At 35.7% G+C, this 19,284-nt stretch overlaps 1 protein-coding gene across 1 annotated transcript; it reads left to right on the forward strand.

Annotated features, from left to right (window-relative positions):
* Positions 1-16,231: 16,231 nt before the first annotated feature.
* On the forward strand, positions 16,232-18,763 carry LOC127135139 (uncharacterized). The gene is made up of 6 exons (XM_051061936.1): positions 16,232-17,161; positions 17,242-17,675; positions 17,768-17,929; positions 17,998-18,073; positions 18,175-18,330; positions 18,450-18,763. The coding sequence occupies exons 1-6, from the start codon at positions 16,364-16,366 to the stop codon at positions 18,567-18,569; spliced, it is 1,746 nt and encodes a 581-aa protein (XP_050917893.1). The 5' UTR covers positions 16,232-16,363; the 3' UTR covers positions 18,570-18,763.
* Positions 18,764-19,284: the final 521 nt, after the last annotated feature.

The following is a 19,284-nucleotide window of genomic DNA, read 5'->3' on the forward strand; positions in this document are numbered from 1 at the left end:
TCAAACAATCTCTGAGCAGATAACCATAAGATCTCTGAATCGGCCCGGGGAATCCTGAAATAAACGGATCCCCACTGATAAATAACACGGACAACACTCCGGCGCCTCAGAAATAAATGCCCATAAATCCGACTTATAAATAGGACTCTGATCAACAGAACCATTAGTCACCATCAAAGTCACCATCTGAACATGCATCTGTAAGAATCACCCTCCCCTCACAGGTAAATTCTAATCAGGTCATCCTAAGGCGGATAATAGTCTCGACAATCGGGCAAAGATACTCAATGGGTTTGCCCTTTCGGGTGTGCCATTGTAGCTCTTCTGAGATCGTCTAAACCAAAGATCCGGGAAAGATCGGTCACCGAAGTCAATAGCTCAAAAGAGGTAACCCAACCAAAGTGGAAAACCCCACAAAGGAAGAGCACTCTCCAATGAACCTCGTCCGGCTTGTGGTATGTTACGTCGCAACAACATGCCCAACCAGCATGTGAGGAACGTGAGACCACACTAATCCTAGGTGTATACTCGGGCCTGGGTTTTAGCCCCACTCAGAACACCCACCAAAAACAGAGGAACCACCTGTACAGAGGACAACAACATGATAGTATGATGCATGCAAATATTTATGCAAATATATATACAACAGAATAATAAATGCAATAAATAAAGCCACACAAGCAACCTAAACTATCCTAGAACGCTAGGAGAGACTCGCTTAGGGAAGATGGACCAGCAATAGGTCAACTTCTATTTTCCCCAGCAGAGTCGCCAGCTGTCGCATCCGCGAAAAACAACCGGCGGGCTGAAACAAAACAACACAGAGCCGCCACCGTGCGTTATTTATCCCAAAAGAGGGAAAGGAAACGCTCGAAGTAAACCTGGAAAAGACATGGTCTCGCGACCAAAGAGAATGGGATCGGGAGTCGGTTATGCGAAGGGAAGGTATTAGCACCCCTACGCATCCGTCGTACTCGACGGGATCCACGCTCAGACAGATAGAACAAGGTTGCTAAAACAAACATCACACACACACACAACACAGGTGGGAGAAGAGGGGAAAGGGCTTGCTAGGACATCGCATCCTATGCCTACGTATCTCGTCTAGAACGAGAATCAGAGCTATCATAGTTCGGCTCACGCACGCCAAACAAAACAAACACACAAGCAGGCAAACATGGAACCCAAATGCCAATCGCTGGACTTACATCAGCTTCCAAACCAAACAAACCCACACTGGAAACCAAATGCCACTTGATGGACTTATATCGGGCTCCAAGCACACAACAATAGGATACGGAATGCCAATCGCTGGGCTTACATCCATCTCCTAACCCACACAAGAAGGATAACACACAAACAAATTAATAGGGAGTCGGGAACTCGAGCCTAATAACTGTCAAGCAAACACAAAAAAAAAAGGGTGCCCGGAGAGATCTCGTACGACCTCCTGCCTACGTACCTCATCTGGTATGAGGATCAGGGCAACGTAGTTCCCCTGAACAGGGGAGAAACTTACTCCTAACCAGAGACTGGGAAATGACCAACTAGAAGGGAGACTGACTCGAGCCTAATAGTTATCATGTATTCCACAATGGTCCTAGGTTGAGTTTTCTACCTACTTGCACAGACTGCAAGCTAATCCTAAACAGGCAAAGCAAAGCATGCAAGCATAATCAAAACAAAGCAAACATACACAATTAGCACACACTATATATAGACAAAGTGGGCTCACGCAAGGGTTAGGCTGCAAAAGCAAGCCAACTGTATCAGGGTGATGTTAGCTCTTAACCCTAACATTGAGAGTTAGGGTGAAGCAGATGAAATAGGAAGTGAGGGGTGTGCCTCACAGCTCTTATCCCTGGCCTGGGAGAGCTTTAGACAAATGAAGTGTGGGTTCAGAAAGTGGGAACCCTTCTACACTTATGACTGACTCAACATAGATCTTGGGTTAATATCCATAATGCATCAACACCAGTTGTGTGAGCAGAGGGATGACTCAACTGAATAGCAGGAGATGGATTGCACATCTCTTGTATCTGCCAATTGCCTTAACAAAGGTCTTTTCCTGCTTAGCACAAAGATAAACAAACACAAGCATTGCCTCTTAAGGAGGACTTCAGACAGGTTCCTGACCAAGTAACAGGCCAGGTCTTCCAGACTACATGGAGTCAGTGAGTTATACCTCAATTGGTTAAGCAACCAAGCAACAGCAAATACAAGTTCACAATGAACTATAGCAACTAATGTACATAAACAGACAAACAAGCAAAGCAATGCACAAAGGTGCAATCCACAATGCCTAAGTACAAGTCTCAAAGCCTACAAAACAAACTCAAGGTTAGTCATAAACAAGCAATGGACTAACTCCAATTGAGTGCACATCATCAAGTATAAGCAATTGTGCTCTTTGACCTGAAACAAAGCTCAAACATTAAGCACTAACCACTAGGACATGGCCTAGGGTCAAAATGGGAGCAATAAACCAAAACAGAACATGAAAATTATCAAAAATCAAGTTCAATCAAATAAGAAACAAATCCAAGTGGTCTCATATCCATATCATCAACCAATTTCATTTCATAAAGCATTTAGTGCAAAGCATGCAATTTGAAGCTCATAGAAGCAAACAGAATGATTCAATCCACATCAACTCAAAAACAATTCATTAAATCCCAAGAAAAACCATGTCTAAACAGCATCCATCAATTGATCATCATACCAAAATTCAGGTCATTTGGACAAGTGGAAGCATGTCAAATAAAATCCATAAGACAAGGCAAGGCAAAACAAGCTCATACAAGGCACAAAATCATGCATCAACTTCAAGCAAGCACAAAACAGAATTGGCACAAGATAAATGCATCAAACCAAAGCCATGGCAAACTTCAAGGTGTCTAGAATCACTCCACAAAATTTCAAGTTCATGTGATACATATCAAGAATTTCACAAATCATCTAAGATCATGACTCTCAAAAAGTCCACAAATGACAAGCCAGAAGAGAAAATCTCAAACAAATTGGAAATGCATTAAAAAAATCCACAAATATTCATGAGCAAACTTATCATCCAGAAGAGTCAACATGCAAAACTTCACATCAATTCAAGTTCATATGGCATGATAATGAAAATCCACAGGTTGGACAAGAAATGGTGTGACACACATTGTCACACCTATATTGATCAGATCATATCTCACAAACCAGGAATGAAAAAATAGCAAACTCTAAGCCAAAATATCCATCAAAGTGTATAGATTACACATGTAAAATTTCAGCTCTATTGGATCAAGCATCATGATTTCATAAAAGAAATGGCAAGCAATGTGCCATGAATGACATGCAAGAACAAACCCTAGGCAATTTTTAAATCCAACCGAGCACAAAATCTGGAAAAATATCCATAAAAAAGTAGACATGGTGATGAACATTTCACAAAAAATTTCATGTGATTTAGATTATTATTTTGAGAGTTATGAATTTTTTAATGGTGTGAAAAAATAAAAATGCATAAAACAAGTGGTATGAACATGGAAGATGATAATGGAAATAAATGCAAGGCAACATGTGAATGTGCTTTGGAGCGGGATCGAACCGCTGAAGAATTCAAATCCAGCGCTCACTTAATGAAACGCGCCGTTTCATTAAGTGAGGTGGCACGGTACTATTGGTTGCATGGGGCAAAAACAATGAAAAGCATGCAAAACAAGCTGAACAAGATCAAAATGCTTCTGGAAACGCTAAACCTAGACATTTATCAAGTTCATCACGTGTTCATCATGATCAAGATCCAATCATTCCAGAAATTCATAAAATATACATCAATCGAATCATCATTCAACACACATCAATAATCCAACATCCATTTCATCTAATTCTAACCATATCAAAAGCATCGAGCAAAATAAGTTTTAACATCCAAACTTCAAATCGTGATAACTCTTTTAATATTGCATGAAATCAAGAAATTCAAAGCTCAGCATAACCTATGTCCCACGATCTACCAGATGCACATGATAATTGGAAGAATTGGAGCATTCAAATTTTTACCTCAATGAAGATGCAGAAGTTGATTTGCTTGTTTCAAGGCCTGGAAATGCAAAACAGATGCTCTACAACACTTGAATGGATGAAGGATCTTAGCTCAACAATGCTTGATCTTGATGAAATCTCCAACTGCCATGGAAGTGTGAAATCTTCAACAGTCACGATTCAGCTTGAATTCTGCTAGTTCTTGCTTCAATCCACTTCAATTATGCATGTAGATGATGAATAGATCAAAGGCAAAGCAAAAAATATGAAGAAAATTGATGAAGAAAGTTGAGAGAATTTTGAGATGAAAAGCTTAGATCTGAAAATGTGAAGTTGTTTTTTGATTTTCTGTTATGATTAGCACTATATAGCATCTGTTAATCAAGCTCACTAATCATGTTTAGCCTAAAACCCAAGGATTAGTGAAATGGAATGGTTTATGCATTTTGGCCAAAACACCCTTATCCTCACATGGCCAATGGAACAGTGCAAATTTCACTTGAAACAAGTTGCAAAATCTGTTTGGAGGCAAATGGAATTGGTTGGAAGTGAATAAAATGCATAATTTTCAAATTCACTTTTTCCCTCCAAAATTCAAATTAATTCAAGTGAAAAAAATGAAATATTTTTGTGATGAGATTTGATGAAATGTGATGCATGAATATGATAGTGCACATCAAGATAAAATTGCTCCAAAAAGAACCACATGAATTGGCCTTTTGGTGCAAAAGTTATGCCTTGTTGAAGTTCAAATTCCATGGACAATGATTTGATCATATCTTGCCAACCACAAATGAGTAATTCATGTTCTTGGACTTTTTAGAAAGGTGAGAGCAATATCTTCAACTCTCATGTTGGACAAAATTTCATTTGAAGCATTTTTGGACACGTAATTTTAAGGAGAAAACCTTTCCATTTTTGGCAATTTTGAATTACAAGTCACTTTCTATTTTTGGAAAGTTTTCATCTGACTTTATTTTCTTCATTGTTGATGTTTGAAATGTCAAATGAAACTTGTTTGGACATGAATGAAGTGTCTCTAACCCTCTCCCACCTCCAAATCCATCAGTTGACCTTTGGTTGACTTTTCCAGATGATAGATGAATTGGCTATGCACAGATGAACTTGAGCTTCAATCCCCTGATGAAATGGCTCAAACATGAAACCCTAGCTTCCATAAACTCAATGCAACCATAGAATTATCTCTCATCTCAATGAAGACCTCATCTCCTTGACAAGCCCTGATTGGCATAATGCAGATGATTAGGGTTGACCAGAGGTCAAAACCCTAATCCCAAGGCATCTGATCAAGCACAATGAACCTCTTGGTGATGACAAGACCATGATGATGATGATGTAACATTTCAACCAAGATAATGATCTATCTCCTTGAGTAACCAAGAAACCCTAATTTGAAGCACAAACCCTCAGATGGCTAGTGATCAATTGATGAAACCCTCAGCTTGCATCTTAACCTCTTTATCTTCTGATCAAGACCTAGGAGTATGACTTGCTTGATGTTGCCACATGATATGCAAAGATGCAAGGACTAATGTCCTAAAAATGAGATGCAATATGCTAAGCTAGTCCCAAGAGAGGAGGGCAAATTTGGAGGTGTTACAGGTGGGTGCAGTAGCTTAGAAAGTGCAACTGCCTACTGAAGCAAACTTTCACCGTGTATTCTATGTTTCACTGTTGAAGGCATTTCATGGAATTGTATCAGCATCTTACTTGCCATTACCTTTGACTACTAATGAGTTAGGACAAATGTTGAGTCCTAAGAGTGTGTTGCAGACCAGGACATTACTGAAAGATGGTGAACAAGTTCAACAGGCCTTGATCCTATGGGATGATGATGATCAGAGTGCTGCCACGTGGGAGAATGTTGAGGAATTCAAGAAGCACTATCCTCTCTTTAATCTTGAGGACAGGGTTCCTTTTAGATCTCAACATTTTCAAAAACCACAATTCACACAAATATGTTTCAGGAGATTTTCGAGTTTAAGTTAACACGATTTACATCTGTTGCTGAGTATTATACTGAATTTAATGCTTTGGCAAATGGCACTAAATGTGTGTCGAATGATGCCTTGCTAGACTGTTTTATTGGTGGGCTGAATACAGATATTCGTAGAGATGTGAAAGCAATGGCTCCAGTTACTATGACTAGAGTTGTTGCCTTGGCAAAACTGTATGAAGAAAAATACACAACTCAACCCAGGTATGATGTTAGTGTGCCCCCTATAATGACTATATAGATATCCACATAATGCAGAGTACAAGCAACCCATGCTCAATTTCATCAGTTGAAAATAATGCAGAGTACATATGCAATTTCAGAATGTTTTTCAATACAACAAATTAGCCCAATGACACCTAATGATGAACTCTTAGAGCTACCTACTGATATTGAACCAGAATTGGCTTCATTACTGCATACATACATAGTGGTTTTTCCCACTCCTACGGGGTTGCCTCCTGACAGACCTCAGAATCATGCAATTCCACTAATTGATGGTACCAAACCAGTGAAAATAAGACCATATAGATAACCATATAGCCAAAAGGAACAAACTGAGATTATGGAACAAGAAATGCTTGATGAGGGCATTATTCAACCAAGTAATAGTCCATTTTCTTCCCCTATTGTCTTGGTAAAGAAGAAGGATGGTAAATGGCACTTTTACACCGATTATAGGACCCTGAAAGCCATGACAATGAAACATTCTTTTCCCATGCCAATAGTAGATGAGTTGTTAGATGAATTATATGGAGCTAAATTCTTTTCATAGCTTGATCTCAGGGCTGGCTATCATCAGATATTGGTGCAACCAGAAGATAGGCACAAGTCTGCCTTTAGAACACAACATGGTCAATATGAATGGCTAGTAATGCCATTTGGTCTTACAAACGCCTCAACTACTTTTCAAAAAGAACTTAGGAAATTTGTTCTAGTTTTTTTTATGATATCTTAGTCTATAGTCCATCTTGGCATACTAATTTATTCCATCTTGAGTTAGTGTTGCATACATTGAAGAAACACCAGATTTATGCACGTTTATCCAAATGTTCTTTTGGATTATTGAAGGTGGAATATTTAGGGAACAAAGTCTCTGGACCAGGTGTTGCTATGGATGCCTTGAAAGTGCAGGCAGTCATAGAGTGGTCTACACCAAGCAACATTAAGCAACTGAGAGGTTTTATTGTTCTCACTGGATATTATATGAGATTCATTAAAGGATATGGAAATGTGGCAGGGCCTTTGATTGATCTGGTGAAGAAAGATGCTTTTAAGTGGTCCGATGAAGCTGAACAAGCATTCAAGAAATTGAAACTGGCTATTACATCAGCTCCAATACTTGCCTTGCCTAATTTCAAAGAACCCTTCACTCTAGAGGAACAAAATGTGAATGAAGAATATTTGGCTTATCATCTTTTTCAGATTCAGATTCGTCATCAGAATCATAATTAATATCCCTTGTCCTATTTCTGCTAACGCTATAAATCATGGAAGTCGTCAGGCTTCTAAAAAGAAATTTTTGAAAAGATTTATCATATTTCTTTATGATATCTCTAAAACCTGTAGAAACTTTAGAAATAATTTTCTTTTCAGATTTGGAACTCTTGCATTGAAGCACAAAGTTATTATTTTTCAAAAAGAGTTTTTCTTCACTCAAATTTGAAAAATCTTTCTAAAGCTTATAATAAGCTTCTGATTTAGATACATGAATCTTTTTCAGATCCTTGTATTTGTCTAGAAGATTCTGATACTTTTCCAGAACTTTTGATAAACTAAATTCAAGTTCAGAATGAGATACTTCAGAAAATACCTCTTCAGAATCTGACTCAGATTGAATCGTTTATGTGGGAGCTTCTATGCAAGCCATTTGTGCCATATTAGCCTTCTCTTCTTCAGAATCATCTTCTGAAGACTCTGAATCATCCCATGTAGCCATTAGACCCTTCTTATTTCCTCTAAAGTTCTTCCTTGGCCTTTCTTTTTTTAACTTGGGATATTCATTCTTAAAGTGGTCAGGATCCTTGCACTCAAAGCACGTGAGTTATTTTCCAACTCCAGCCTTCTTGGATCCAGAAGTGGACTCAGAACGACCACCTTTACTTCTTTGTCCTCTGAAATTTCCTTGCCTTTTCTTCTAGAGTTGATTAACGCATCTGGACAAAAGAGACAATTCATCTTCCTCTTTTGATTCGTCTTCAGACTCTTCATCAGTTTCAGCTTGAAGAGCTTTTGTCTTCTCAGATCTTCTTGAAAACTTCAGAGCAATAAACTTTCTCTTTTATCTTGGGCTCATCTTCCTTGAACTCAATCTCATGACTTCTTAAAGAACTAACCAGTTCTTCAAGAGAAGTGTTGTTAAGATCCTTTGATAACTTCAGAGTTGTCACCATAGGTCTCCAAAACTTAGGTAGACTTCTGATGATCTTTTTAACATGATCAACAATAGAATACCCTTTGTCCAGGACCTTGAGTCCTGTAACAAGAGTCTGAAACCTTGAGAACATGTTCTCAACACTTTCTTTATCCTCCATCTTGAATGCTTCATATTTTTGAATCAAGGCAAGAGTCTTGGTTTCTTTAACTTGTGCATTCCCTTCATGTGTCATCCTCAGAGAATCAAATATAGATTTAGCAGTATCTTTGTTGGTGATTTTCTCATACTCAATGTATGAAATAGCATTTAGCAAGATGGTTCTTTCTTTGTGATGATTCTTGTAGTCTTTCTTTTGTTAATCAATCATCACTCTTCTTTCCACTTTATTGCCACTTGCATCTACAGGGTGTACATAGCCATCAACTACCATATCCCATAGATCAACATCGTGACCTACAAAGAAACTCTCTATTCTATCCTTCCAATAGTCATTGTCTTTCACGCTGGATCTTTGTTTGATACTGTTAAGTGTTTGATATCTTATCAAGACTAGAACCAGATTCTGATACCAATTGAAGGTGGCAAGAAACAAAAGAAATGAGGGGTTTGAATTGAGTTTCTAAAAACAAAAGTTTTTTCAAAATCAATTCAACAGAGCAACAATACGAACAAGAAAAATAACAGTTATTTTTATACTGGTTCACTGTTAACGATGTTACCTCCAGTCCACCCTACCAAGGTGATTTCTCCTTCTAAAAAAGGACTTAATCCACTATAATCAAAACCTGATTACATACGCCACAAAGACAAACCATCCTTGTCTTCTTGAGTCTATCTGACTAAAACCTAGTCACTTAAGGAAACCACTCAAACAAATTTAAGATTTATAAGTTGTGTTTACAAAGAATATACATATAATATATTTACTTTAGCAAGAATGTGTGTATGTTCAGTAGTGCGAGCGTTATCAAAGCATTAACAGCTTCTTCCAATCTCCAAGTCTTCTTTATATGGCATATAAAAGAACCGTTGGAGGATAAAATTGGAATACTGAAATGAAGCTGTCTTTTTCATAACGGTTTACATATAGGAGGCAAAATGGTACAATAGTATTGTCCTTAGCGCACAAAGTCAGGGTAGTGGAGGAAATGGTGATCTTGTACTGTGTACTATTTTTCTGACGTAAAACCTTTTGATCTTATATTCTAATCATTAGAGGCTTCTGATGAAATGATGTTGAAGCATGTTTAGAAGGATCAAGAGACAAGTTATCAGAATCTTTAAAACCTTTGTCTTCAGAGTCTTGACACAGTTCCTCAGAACCCGGTCTTTAGAGTCTTCAGATCTTGTTATTCAGAATCTTCAAAACTTGAGCGCAAAATCTTGAAGGCAGATAAACCTTCAAAGGCTCTTCAATCAGAGCCACAGTCAGAAGCTTTAACATAAACATTCCTCAAAACCGTTGTTTAAGAGCTTTCTAGAACTTGACAACATCTTGTAAAGCATTTGAATCTCCTCAGAGTTAGAGTGTGTTGATTCCAGAATTTGATGACGTTATACGTTATTGCTTCAGAGTCAAAACCTATTAGAAAAAGCTACACACTAGATAAAAACCATTAGTGTATAAAATTATTCTCTAAGAAACAATGCATTGTTATCATCAAAACTAAAGGTCAGATGCATAACCAAATCTTATTTTAATAAGATACAATCAATTATGTAGAGGCAGGAACCAAATTTTGAATATATTGTGAGGGATGCTTTATTGTATTGGAAAGCTAAATTGGCCATTCCTAATGATCAAACACTTGATCCAACAAATTTTGCGTGAGTACCATAGCTCCCCTATTATTGGAGGTCATGCAGGAGTTACTAGAAAAATTGCAAGAGTCCCTGCTCAATTTTATTGGCCCAATTTGAAATAAGATGTGAAGATATTTGTGAAAAATTGCGTTGTATGTCAACAATAAAAAATAATAAACTCTCTGCCTGCTGGATTATTGAACCCTTTGCCGGTTCCGAAGTAAGTATGGGAAGACATAACTATGGATTGCATCACATGATTGCCTATATCCTTTGGATTTAATGTGATTATGGTTGTGGTGGATAATTTATCTAATTATGCACACTTTGTAGCTATGAAGACTGATTATTCTAGCAAGAGTGTGGTTGAAGCTTTCATGACTTATATTGTGAAACTCCATGCTATTCTTAAGTCTATTATATCGGATAGGGAAAAATTCTTCACCAGTGCTTTTTGGCAGCATTTATTCAAATAACACGCCACCATATTAGACATTTCTTATGCATATCACCCATAGTCCGATGGACAAACAAAGATATTGAATAGATGTTTGGAAATGTATTTGAGATGCTTTACTTTTGAGAATCCTAAGTCATGGTTCAAGGCTTTAGCTTGGGAAAATTATTGGTACAATTCGGCCTTACACACAAGTTTTGGAATGACTCCCTTTAAAGCATTATATGCCAGAGATCCTCCTAGTTTGTTTAAGCCTATTTATGCACCATCAGACTCAGCTGAAGTAGTGACACGGTTGGGGGATAGAGATATTATTCTGCAACAACTCAAGAATAATCTGAACAAGGCTCAATAGAGGATGAAATTACAGGCGGATAAGAAAGAAATTCATGTGCAATTCCAGTTGGGAGATGCAATGTTAGTCAAGCTACAACCATATAGACAACATTCTGTTACCTTGAGGAAGAATCACAAGTTGACTATGAGATACTTTGGGCCTTTTTTAATCACACAAAAAGTGGGTGCAGTGGCTTATAAAGTGCAACTTCCCACTGAAGCAAAATTTCATCCTGTATTCCATGTTTCATAGTTGAAGGCATTTCATGGAACTGTATCAACACCTTACTTGCAATTACCTTTGACTACTAATGAGTTAGGACGAATGCTGAGTCTTAAGAGTGTGTTACAGACCAGGATATTACTGAAAGATGGTGAACAAGTTCAACAACTCTTGATCCTATAGGATGATGAAGATCAGAGTGCTGCGACATAGAAGAATGTTGAGGAATTCAAGAACCACTATCCTCTTGTCATACCCCAAAATTTACCCTATCATTCACAATGATCATCTAGGTGACTAACCCTATTTATTTTCATATCCGGATAAACATTCATCTCATCTACATATCCATAGTATCATAGTACATTCCACTTGCATTGAAAAGCTCAAAATCATAGATTCAAGGGTCTCGATCACACAAGGCATGGAAGGAAGGTTGAGTCCCCAAGCTAGGTTTCATGTGATGACCATGCTGGTATTGGAACTCTTCATCTTGTAGGTATTCATCATGGAACATAGGGGAAACCCTAATTCATTGATATTGGATTCAGTCCCTGAAACCCTAATTTCCAATGGTGGCCCTATCATACCCCTATGTATGCATTCAAGATTGAGATTCATCTGGTCATCCATTGAGCTTCATTGACTAAACATTTAAACGTTGAGTGCCTCTACTTCATAACTGTAAGCATGACGAGACTTTGGAATTTCTATAGACTCTGCTTCCGACAAATAGTTTGTACAAAACTCAACAGCTTCTTCTGTGATGCACCTTTCAACAATCGAAGCTTCCAGTCGGTGATAATTCTTCGTATATCCTTTAAAGATCTTCATGTATCGCTCTATTGGATGCATCCACCTTAAATAAACTAGACCATGAAATCTGATTTCTATGGCTAGATGAACAAGCAAGTGAATCATAATGTCAAAAAATGATAGAGGAAAATACATCTCAAATTGACACAAGATTATGACAACCTCATCTTCTAATTCATCTATTTTTTTGAAATAAAAAACTTTATTACATATAGCATTTAAGAATAAGCACAATCTAGTTATAGTTACTCTCACATTTTTTGGTAGGATGCCATAGATAGCCATTGGTAAAAGTTGTTGCATCAAGACATGACAATCATGAGATTTTAAACCAAATAACTTGATATCTTTCATTGGTACAAGTTTCTTGATGTTTGATGAGTAACCTTGGGAAACTTTGATACCATGCAAACACTCACAAAGAATTTTCTTTTCTTTTTTAGATAGAGTGTGACATGCCAGAGCAGATAAGCTCTTTTTCCTGCTTCTATTGAAGCCAACTGTTTTCGTATACTCATCGCCTCCATATCGAGACATGAATTCTTACTATCTTTAATATTTCATGTAATGTTTAGAAGTGTTATAATCAAACTATCACACACATTTTTCTCCACATGCATCACATCAAGATAGTATCTTACATCGAGACTTGACCAATATGGAATATCAAAGAATACATACCTCTTTTTTCATATATTTTTCTCAATTGACCCTTTTTCTTTTTCTCTGTTTCCAAAGACAATATTAATGTGTTTCTGTCATTGATAAAATTCATCCATAGTTAAAGGTTTAGGAGTCATATCAAACTCCCGCTCTCCATTAAAAACCTTCCACAATCTACGATAAGGATGATCAGATATAAGAAATTTCGAATGCCCAAGGTAAACGGTCTTTTTTCCAAACTCAAGTTGGTGATAACAAATATTAGATTCACATATAGGACACACTTTATGTCCTTTGACACTATATCCAACCAAATTACCATATGTAAGAAATTTGTTGATTGTGCAAAATAACATTTCACGCATCTTAAAATTTTCACTAGAATATGCACCGTCAACTTCAATGCCTTCCTCCCACAAAAGTTTTAAATCTTCAATTAACGGACTTAGATAAACATCTATGTCGTTTCTAGGTTATCGTGGTCTAGAAATTATCATACTTAACAACAAATACTTGTGCTTCATATACAACCAAGGAGATATGTTGTAAACCGTGAGAAGTACTCAGATTATGAAAGAGGTTTATTCCATCAGTGACAAGCCTAAGCCTAAGGTTTCTTGCCTCAATACCAAAATTCGAAAACAACGAATCAATTTTCTTCCATTGCAAAGAATTATCTACATGGTGAATGTTTCCATCATATTTTGTTTCATCTGCATGCCATCTAATATTCTCTGCATCATTCACATTATCAAAAAGTCCCTTGAATATTAAAATTATTGGCAAGTACCATAGCACTTTAGCAGGAGGACGCTTCCTACTGACATTGTCATTGTCATCATTGTTGTTGTCCTTCAACTTGTAACGCAACACACCATATTCCGGACATTGATCCAAATATTTATACTCTTTCCTATATAATATGCAATTATTAACACATGCATGTATTTTGATATACTTCAAACCCATTGGACACAATATCTTCTTGGAATCATAACAACGGTCCGACAAATTGTTATCTTCTGGTATCATTTGTTTCAGCAAATCAAGCAATTTCATGAAACTTTTATCCATCCACCAATTTTTTGCCTTCAAATTAATTTAACACCGCAGACAATCGCGTAAAACTTTTGCGCCCCTTATATAAAGGTTTGTCCTTATCACCACATAAAATATCATAAATATGAGTTTTCCTAAAATAAGATTCTCCAATATCACGAAACATATTTTCTAGTCGATCATACATATCTTCATATATATATCAACTTTGTGAGTTTGCGATGCCTTGTTTCGCTTTTTATCAACTTAACCATGCCACATCCATATAAATATGATTTTTACATATACCATCACAAAATAGGTGATGGAATATTTTTTCCTTTGTACCTTTATTGACATTCCCGCATATAACATAAGAACAATAAAAGATACCATCATTTTCGGGAAGACTTTGTTCCACGTATTCAAGGAATTCAAGAACTCTTTTCTCATACACCGAATCTAATCTACTAGCTTTTATCCAACTATGATCCATGATGAATTCTAAAATTTATATCAAAATAATAATGTGAATGACACACCAAAACCTAAACCTAAAGCATATCCAAACCTAAAACATATTCATAACAATAATATAACATTAAACCTAAAACATATGCATATCCATCACAATAATATAATATCTAACAACAAAAAACATAATGAACTATGAACCAGGAACAATATGAACATTGCAATATATATGTCCCTTATGACTATATTGTTCTAATAGAGTTTCAAAAATGCAATGAAATAAATGAAAATCAACCATGAAAAGTAACGATAAAATTAACAGAAAAAAGGAATAAAAGCAATGAACATCAATCATGAAAAATAATGTACCATACTTCGAAGAGGAGGAAGAGATCAAATGAATGATGATGGTGAAGATTTTCGTTCCAAATGAATGAAGATGGTGAAGGTGAAGAGTTCACTTTCGCCATCGTCTGGTTCACTTAGGGCATGTTATGAAGGAAATAAAGAATTTGTTTTGTTTTAATTGATTGTAAAGTCTTTCACCACGATGGATAAGAACAATCATAATGAAATACAGAATATGTTACCACGGTGGATAAATAAACCGTAGTTAAGCATTTTTCAATTTTTGTTTAACTTAAGAATTTAATGGACACATGCTTTTTTAATAGGAAAAATAAAAAGATGCTGTTGTTGCTGGGATTCAAAACTTGTACCACATAACTTATCACCATAATGAAATGTCTTCTAATAAAAAAAAAAATATCAGACACTTCTAAATTGAGATATTACAACGATGGAATGAATGACCGTAGTAAAATAATGTTATCAAAGATATATTTTGTATTAGTGAAACAATTTTTAATCTCTTAATAAAAGTGATAATATTATCACAACTTAAATTGCTCAAAAAAAAAGAAAGGTAGTCGATTATGTAAAAACAATTATAAAATACAACTTATTATATTTTTCATATATTAATCATTATTTTAATTTTTTGTATCTATATTTTTTTGGCCTATCAATATTTAAAAAAAAAATATTCTTTTTAAAATATAATTCTTAATTATAATGCGGTTATATGTTCCAAAATGTTAACTTCAAATATTAAATATCATATCAATGTTAAAAGAGCTATTAAACAAATTTTCAAATAGACACATAAATGCCTTAAATTGTTTCTAAAATATTATTTCGAATTATAATTGCAGATATGAGATTAAAGGTAGTGCACTGTCAGTATAAACTAGTTTTACATTATCATCCAATAAAATTATAATATTCTACCATGTCATTTCAGTATTTTAAAATTAAATGTGTGATTTGGCGGGATACACGTTCGTGATTGGTTGACAGTGTAAAAATATTTTACATTGTCAATGTATATTCTTTTTTCTCTTGCAGGAGATTAAAGATAGTGCACTGTCAGTGTAAACTAGTTTTACACTATCATTCAATAGAATTATAACATTCTACCATGTCATATCAGTATTTTAAAATTAAATATTTGATTTGGCGGGATACATGTCCGTGATTGGTTGACAATATAAAAATATTTTACACTATCAAGTTGACAGTATAAAAATATTTTATACTAACAAGGTATAAAAATATTTTACACTATCAAGGTATATTCTTTTTTCTATTACAGGTATATATTACAAAATTATATAATAAATTTTCAGCAATCATTTATAATTCATTACATAAAAATAATTGAAATTGTAAATAATTGAAATTGATGGACTAATTCATTTGAATTAAATAGTAATTGTTGCAAATGAATGGTATAGTAAAAAACAATAACAAGTCATACTCAATTATTTTCTAGACTACAAATTAAATATAAAATAGAGAATTTTAGCTGGAATTTGAATGTCGAATGTTTTTCATCCACGAAATAATAAAGAATAAACATTCTTAGAAATAATATATATTATTTGTAATACTAGCCTAGTGTATACATTCATTGCAACAGTAACCGAAACGACCCTATTTTCTTTCTTTTTGCTACCACTCCAAATTCTCAAGCTAGTTTGTAGCAAATTCCTTTATATTATTCTTCCTTTCCGCAACAAAACCACTGAATATTTTAACATTCTAGTCTTTGATCAATCAATCAGAATGGATCAAGAACAAGAACAAGAACATCAACAACCATCTTCTTCTTCTCGCAAGAGAATACTTGAACAGGATGATGATACTGATGCATATTATCTCGGTCTTTTGCCTCCAGAAGCTTATGATACTTCCAAACGCATCAAAACGTATGATTTCTTAGCTGCTTTTGACGAACCAAAGCGCGAAACCATCGTTATCTCTGACAGTGATGATGAAGAAGTTCAAGATGAGACTGAAAGTGATGATGATGATAGAAGCAATGCCGCACGTGCTCTCGCATTATTTCCAAGAAACCAGCAAGAGGAGCATCACAATGCTTCTGAGAATAAAAACAACGATGTTGTGATTGAGAGCAATGCGGCTGATAAAATCGATGATGATGATGTGGAAGATGAAGTTGATGATGATTCTTCAACTCCATTCTCTGAAGCAATCAAAGCTATTCAAGAACGCGCCGAGAGAAACCAGGAAAGAGGGATTGTTGAAGAACCTCCTGTATGGATTCCAAAAAGGAATGAAAAAGATTCGGTTAGAAGAAGGTCGTGTGTTCCGTCATTGCAAGAACTGTCTCTTAACATTCTTGCTCAGCATTCTGATGCAGTTGTTTCGCTCGACTGTGTCGTCGACGAGTTCAGACAAAGGCTTAGTAATCTGCTGTGTGATTCAAGGAAAATGAACTGTTACTTTCTTAAACTACTTCTTACTGGTGTTCCGACTCAAATTCGGCTTAAAGACTGTTCCTGGTTGACAGAAGAAGAATTTACTAATTATTTTCAAACACTCGACACTTCCGAATTAGAGGTACGTTCATTAATTTTGCTACAATTCAACATGTTTCTTTCCTATTCGAGTTCGTGTTTATAAGTTTATTTGTCGAATAGGTGATACAACTTGACAAGTGTGGAAAAATTGTGACTGAACATACATTACCTGCTACATTGGCAAAGTCACCAAACTCATTGTCTAAATTAACCATTCTATCGCTCACGGGTGCATGCCGTCTTACGAATGAAGGATTGCGGTTACTAGTTTCGTCTGCAACAGAACTTAGATCCATAAACCTAAGCCAATGTTCCCTTCTCACTTGTGATAGTCTTGGAATTTTGGCTGATTCATTCGGATCTGTTTTGAAAGAGCTGCATATTGATGAATGCATACTCATTGATGTTGCGCGGATTTTACCGGCCTTGAAGCGATTCAAACAATTACAAGTGTTGTCACTAGCTGGTGTTCCATCTGTTTCTGATGAATTTATTAAGAGTTACTTCATCGCTTGCGGTCACAACATTAAGGAACTTGTTTTAAAGGACTGCTTGTAAGACGGTTTATTATTAGCAAGATTCATTATTCTTTCGTATAATGCTAAAAGGACTGTGTGTAAGTACATTTATATTTCTTCTTGTGCAGAAATTTGACAGATGCGTCGGTGAGAATCATTGCTAAACATTGTCCTGGTTTGCGTGTGCTTGATATTATGAACTTGGGAAAATTGACTGATTTATCCGTTGGATATCTTGCGAATGGTTGTCAAAGATTGCGTACATTGAAGCTATACGGCAATCCATTCAGGTGGAATTTTTGTACTTTTTGATGTATTGCTTTTGCTTAATAATAATTTTAACTTTTTTCCGTTATAGCGATGAAGCAATTTCGGTATTTTTGGAGTTAGCTGGCAAAACCTTGGAAGAACTTTCACTTAATAGCATTACAAAGGTAATGCGTTACACATTTTCTTACCTAATATCTCTTTCTGCTAAGTTAAATTTTGATTTGATTAATTTTTTGAGTGTCTGTCACATTTTGGTTTAATCCAGGTTGGCCTATTGACAGCCACATCACTTGCAAAGAATGGCCAAAATTTACATACCTTGGATCTATCATGGTGTCGAAATCTGTCTGACAATGAGCTCGGTTTAATTGTCGATAGCTGCTTGTCGCTGAGGTCACTTAAGCTTTTCGGATGCTCGCAGGTATATAACTCTCTCAAAGGTGTTTTTAGTGATGAAGAAATATATAAACATGATTTCGTCGAGTCTTTAGCTGATTTGTTAGGGGAAGATTTTGAATGTTATGTACTTTTCTTTTGCAGTTAACAGATATGTTTTTCAAAGGACACTCAAACTCAGGGGCTCGGATCATTGGGTTGAAGTTGAGTCCTTTATTTCAGCGTTTCGAAGAGCCTAATCTTAACGAAGGCAGTTTGCGTTAGTCATCAGTCTCGCAGAAAACTTTGATATAAATTAGAACTAGAAACAGAAATGAAATACGTAGAAGGTGATATTTGGCATAACTTGTTTTCTGAAGAGATGTGAAAATTACTCTATTGTCCGTTTTCGAATTTTGTTTCAGTGATATGCTTATAGACCGTAGTCGAGTTGTAGCTGGAAAAGATCACCTTTTTCCTTTCTGGAAACATTCAGACAAATACTTTAGCAGACTTTTCTTGAATTGGGATGCATTATACAGTTGCTTGTTCTTCAAGAAAGAAAACAAAGTTCTACTTAGGTATATATATAGTAGCAAGTCACAAACTTTTACTATGGTATTATTAATATAGAAAAACGAGGATTAGCTTCAAGTGATATCTAACATTGTGGTTAAGAATCAATGTACTACAAAACAATTGAATATATTCTTAATATTTACAAAGATGCATTTTCAGAGTTTTCTAACATTAAGTCAAAATTATGTTTATTCACGGTGCGTTTGGAGATGTAGGTCTGAAAATTGGAAGATTTTTTGTATTTTCACATAAGGTGCATTAAGAAATTCTCTTAAGGGACTTGTTGGGAAAACCGATTCTGCCCCAGGCCCTTGCACTATAGGTTTGGAGAAGAGAGTCACGTGACTTCTCAATTTATAACTACCAAACCAAACCCGATTAAGCTGCTGCGAATGAAGCTTGTTAATGTTCTTGACATCAA

The sequence above is a fragment of the Lathyrus oleraceus genome, chromosome 4 (assembly GCF_024323335.1).
Source record: "Lathyrus oleraceus cultivar Zhongwan6 chromosome 4, CAAS_Psat_ZW6_1.0, whole genome shotgun sequence".
Lineage (NCBI taxonomy): Eukaryota > Viridiplantae > Streptophyta > Magnoliopsida > Fabales > Fabaceae > Lathyrus > Lathyrus oleraceus.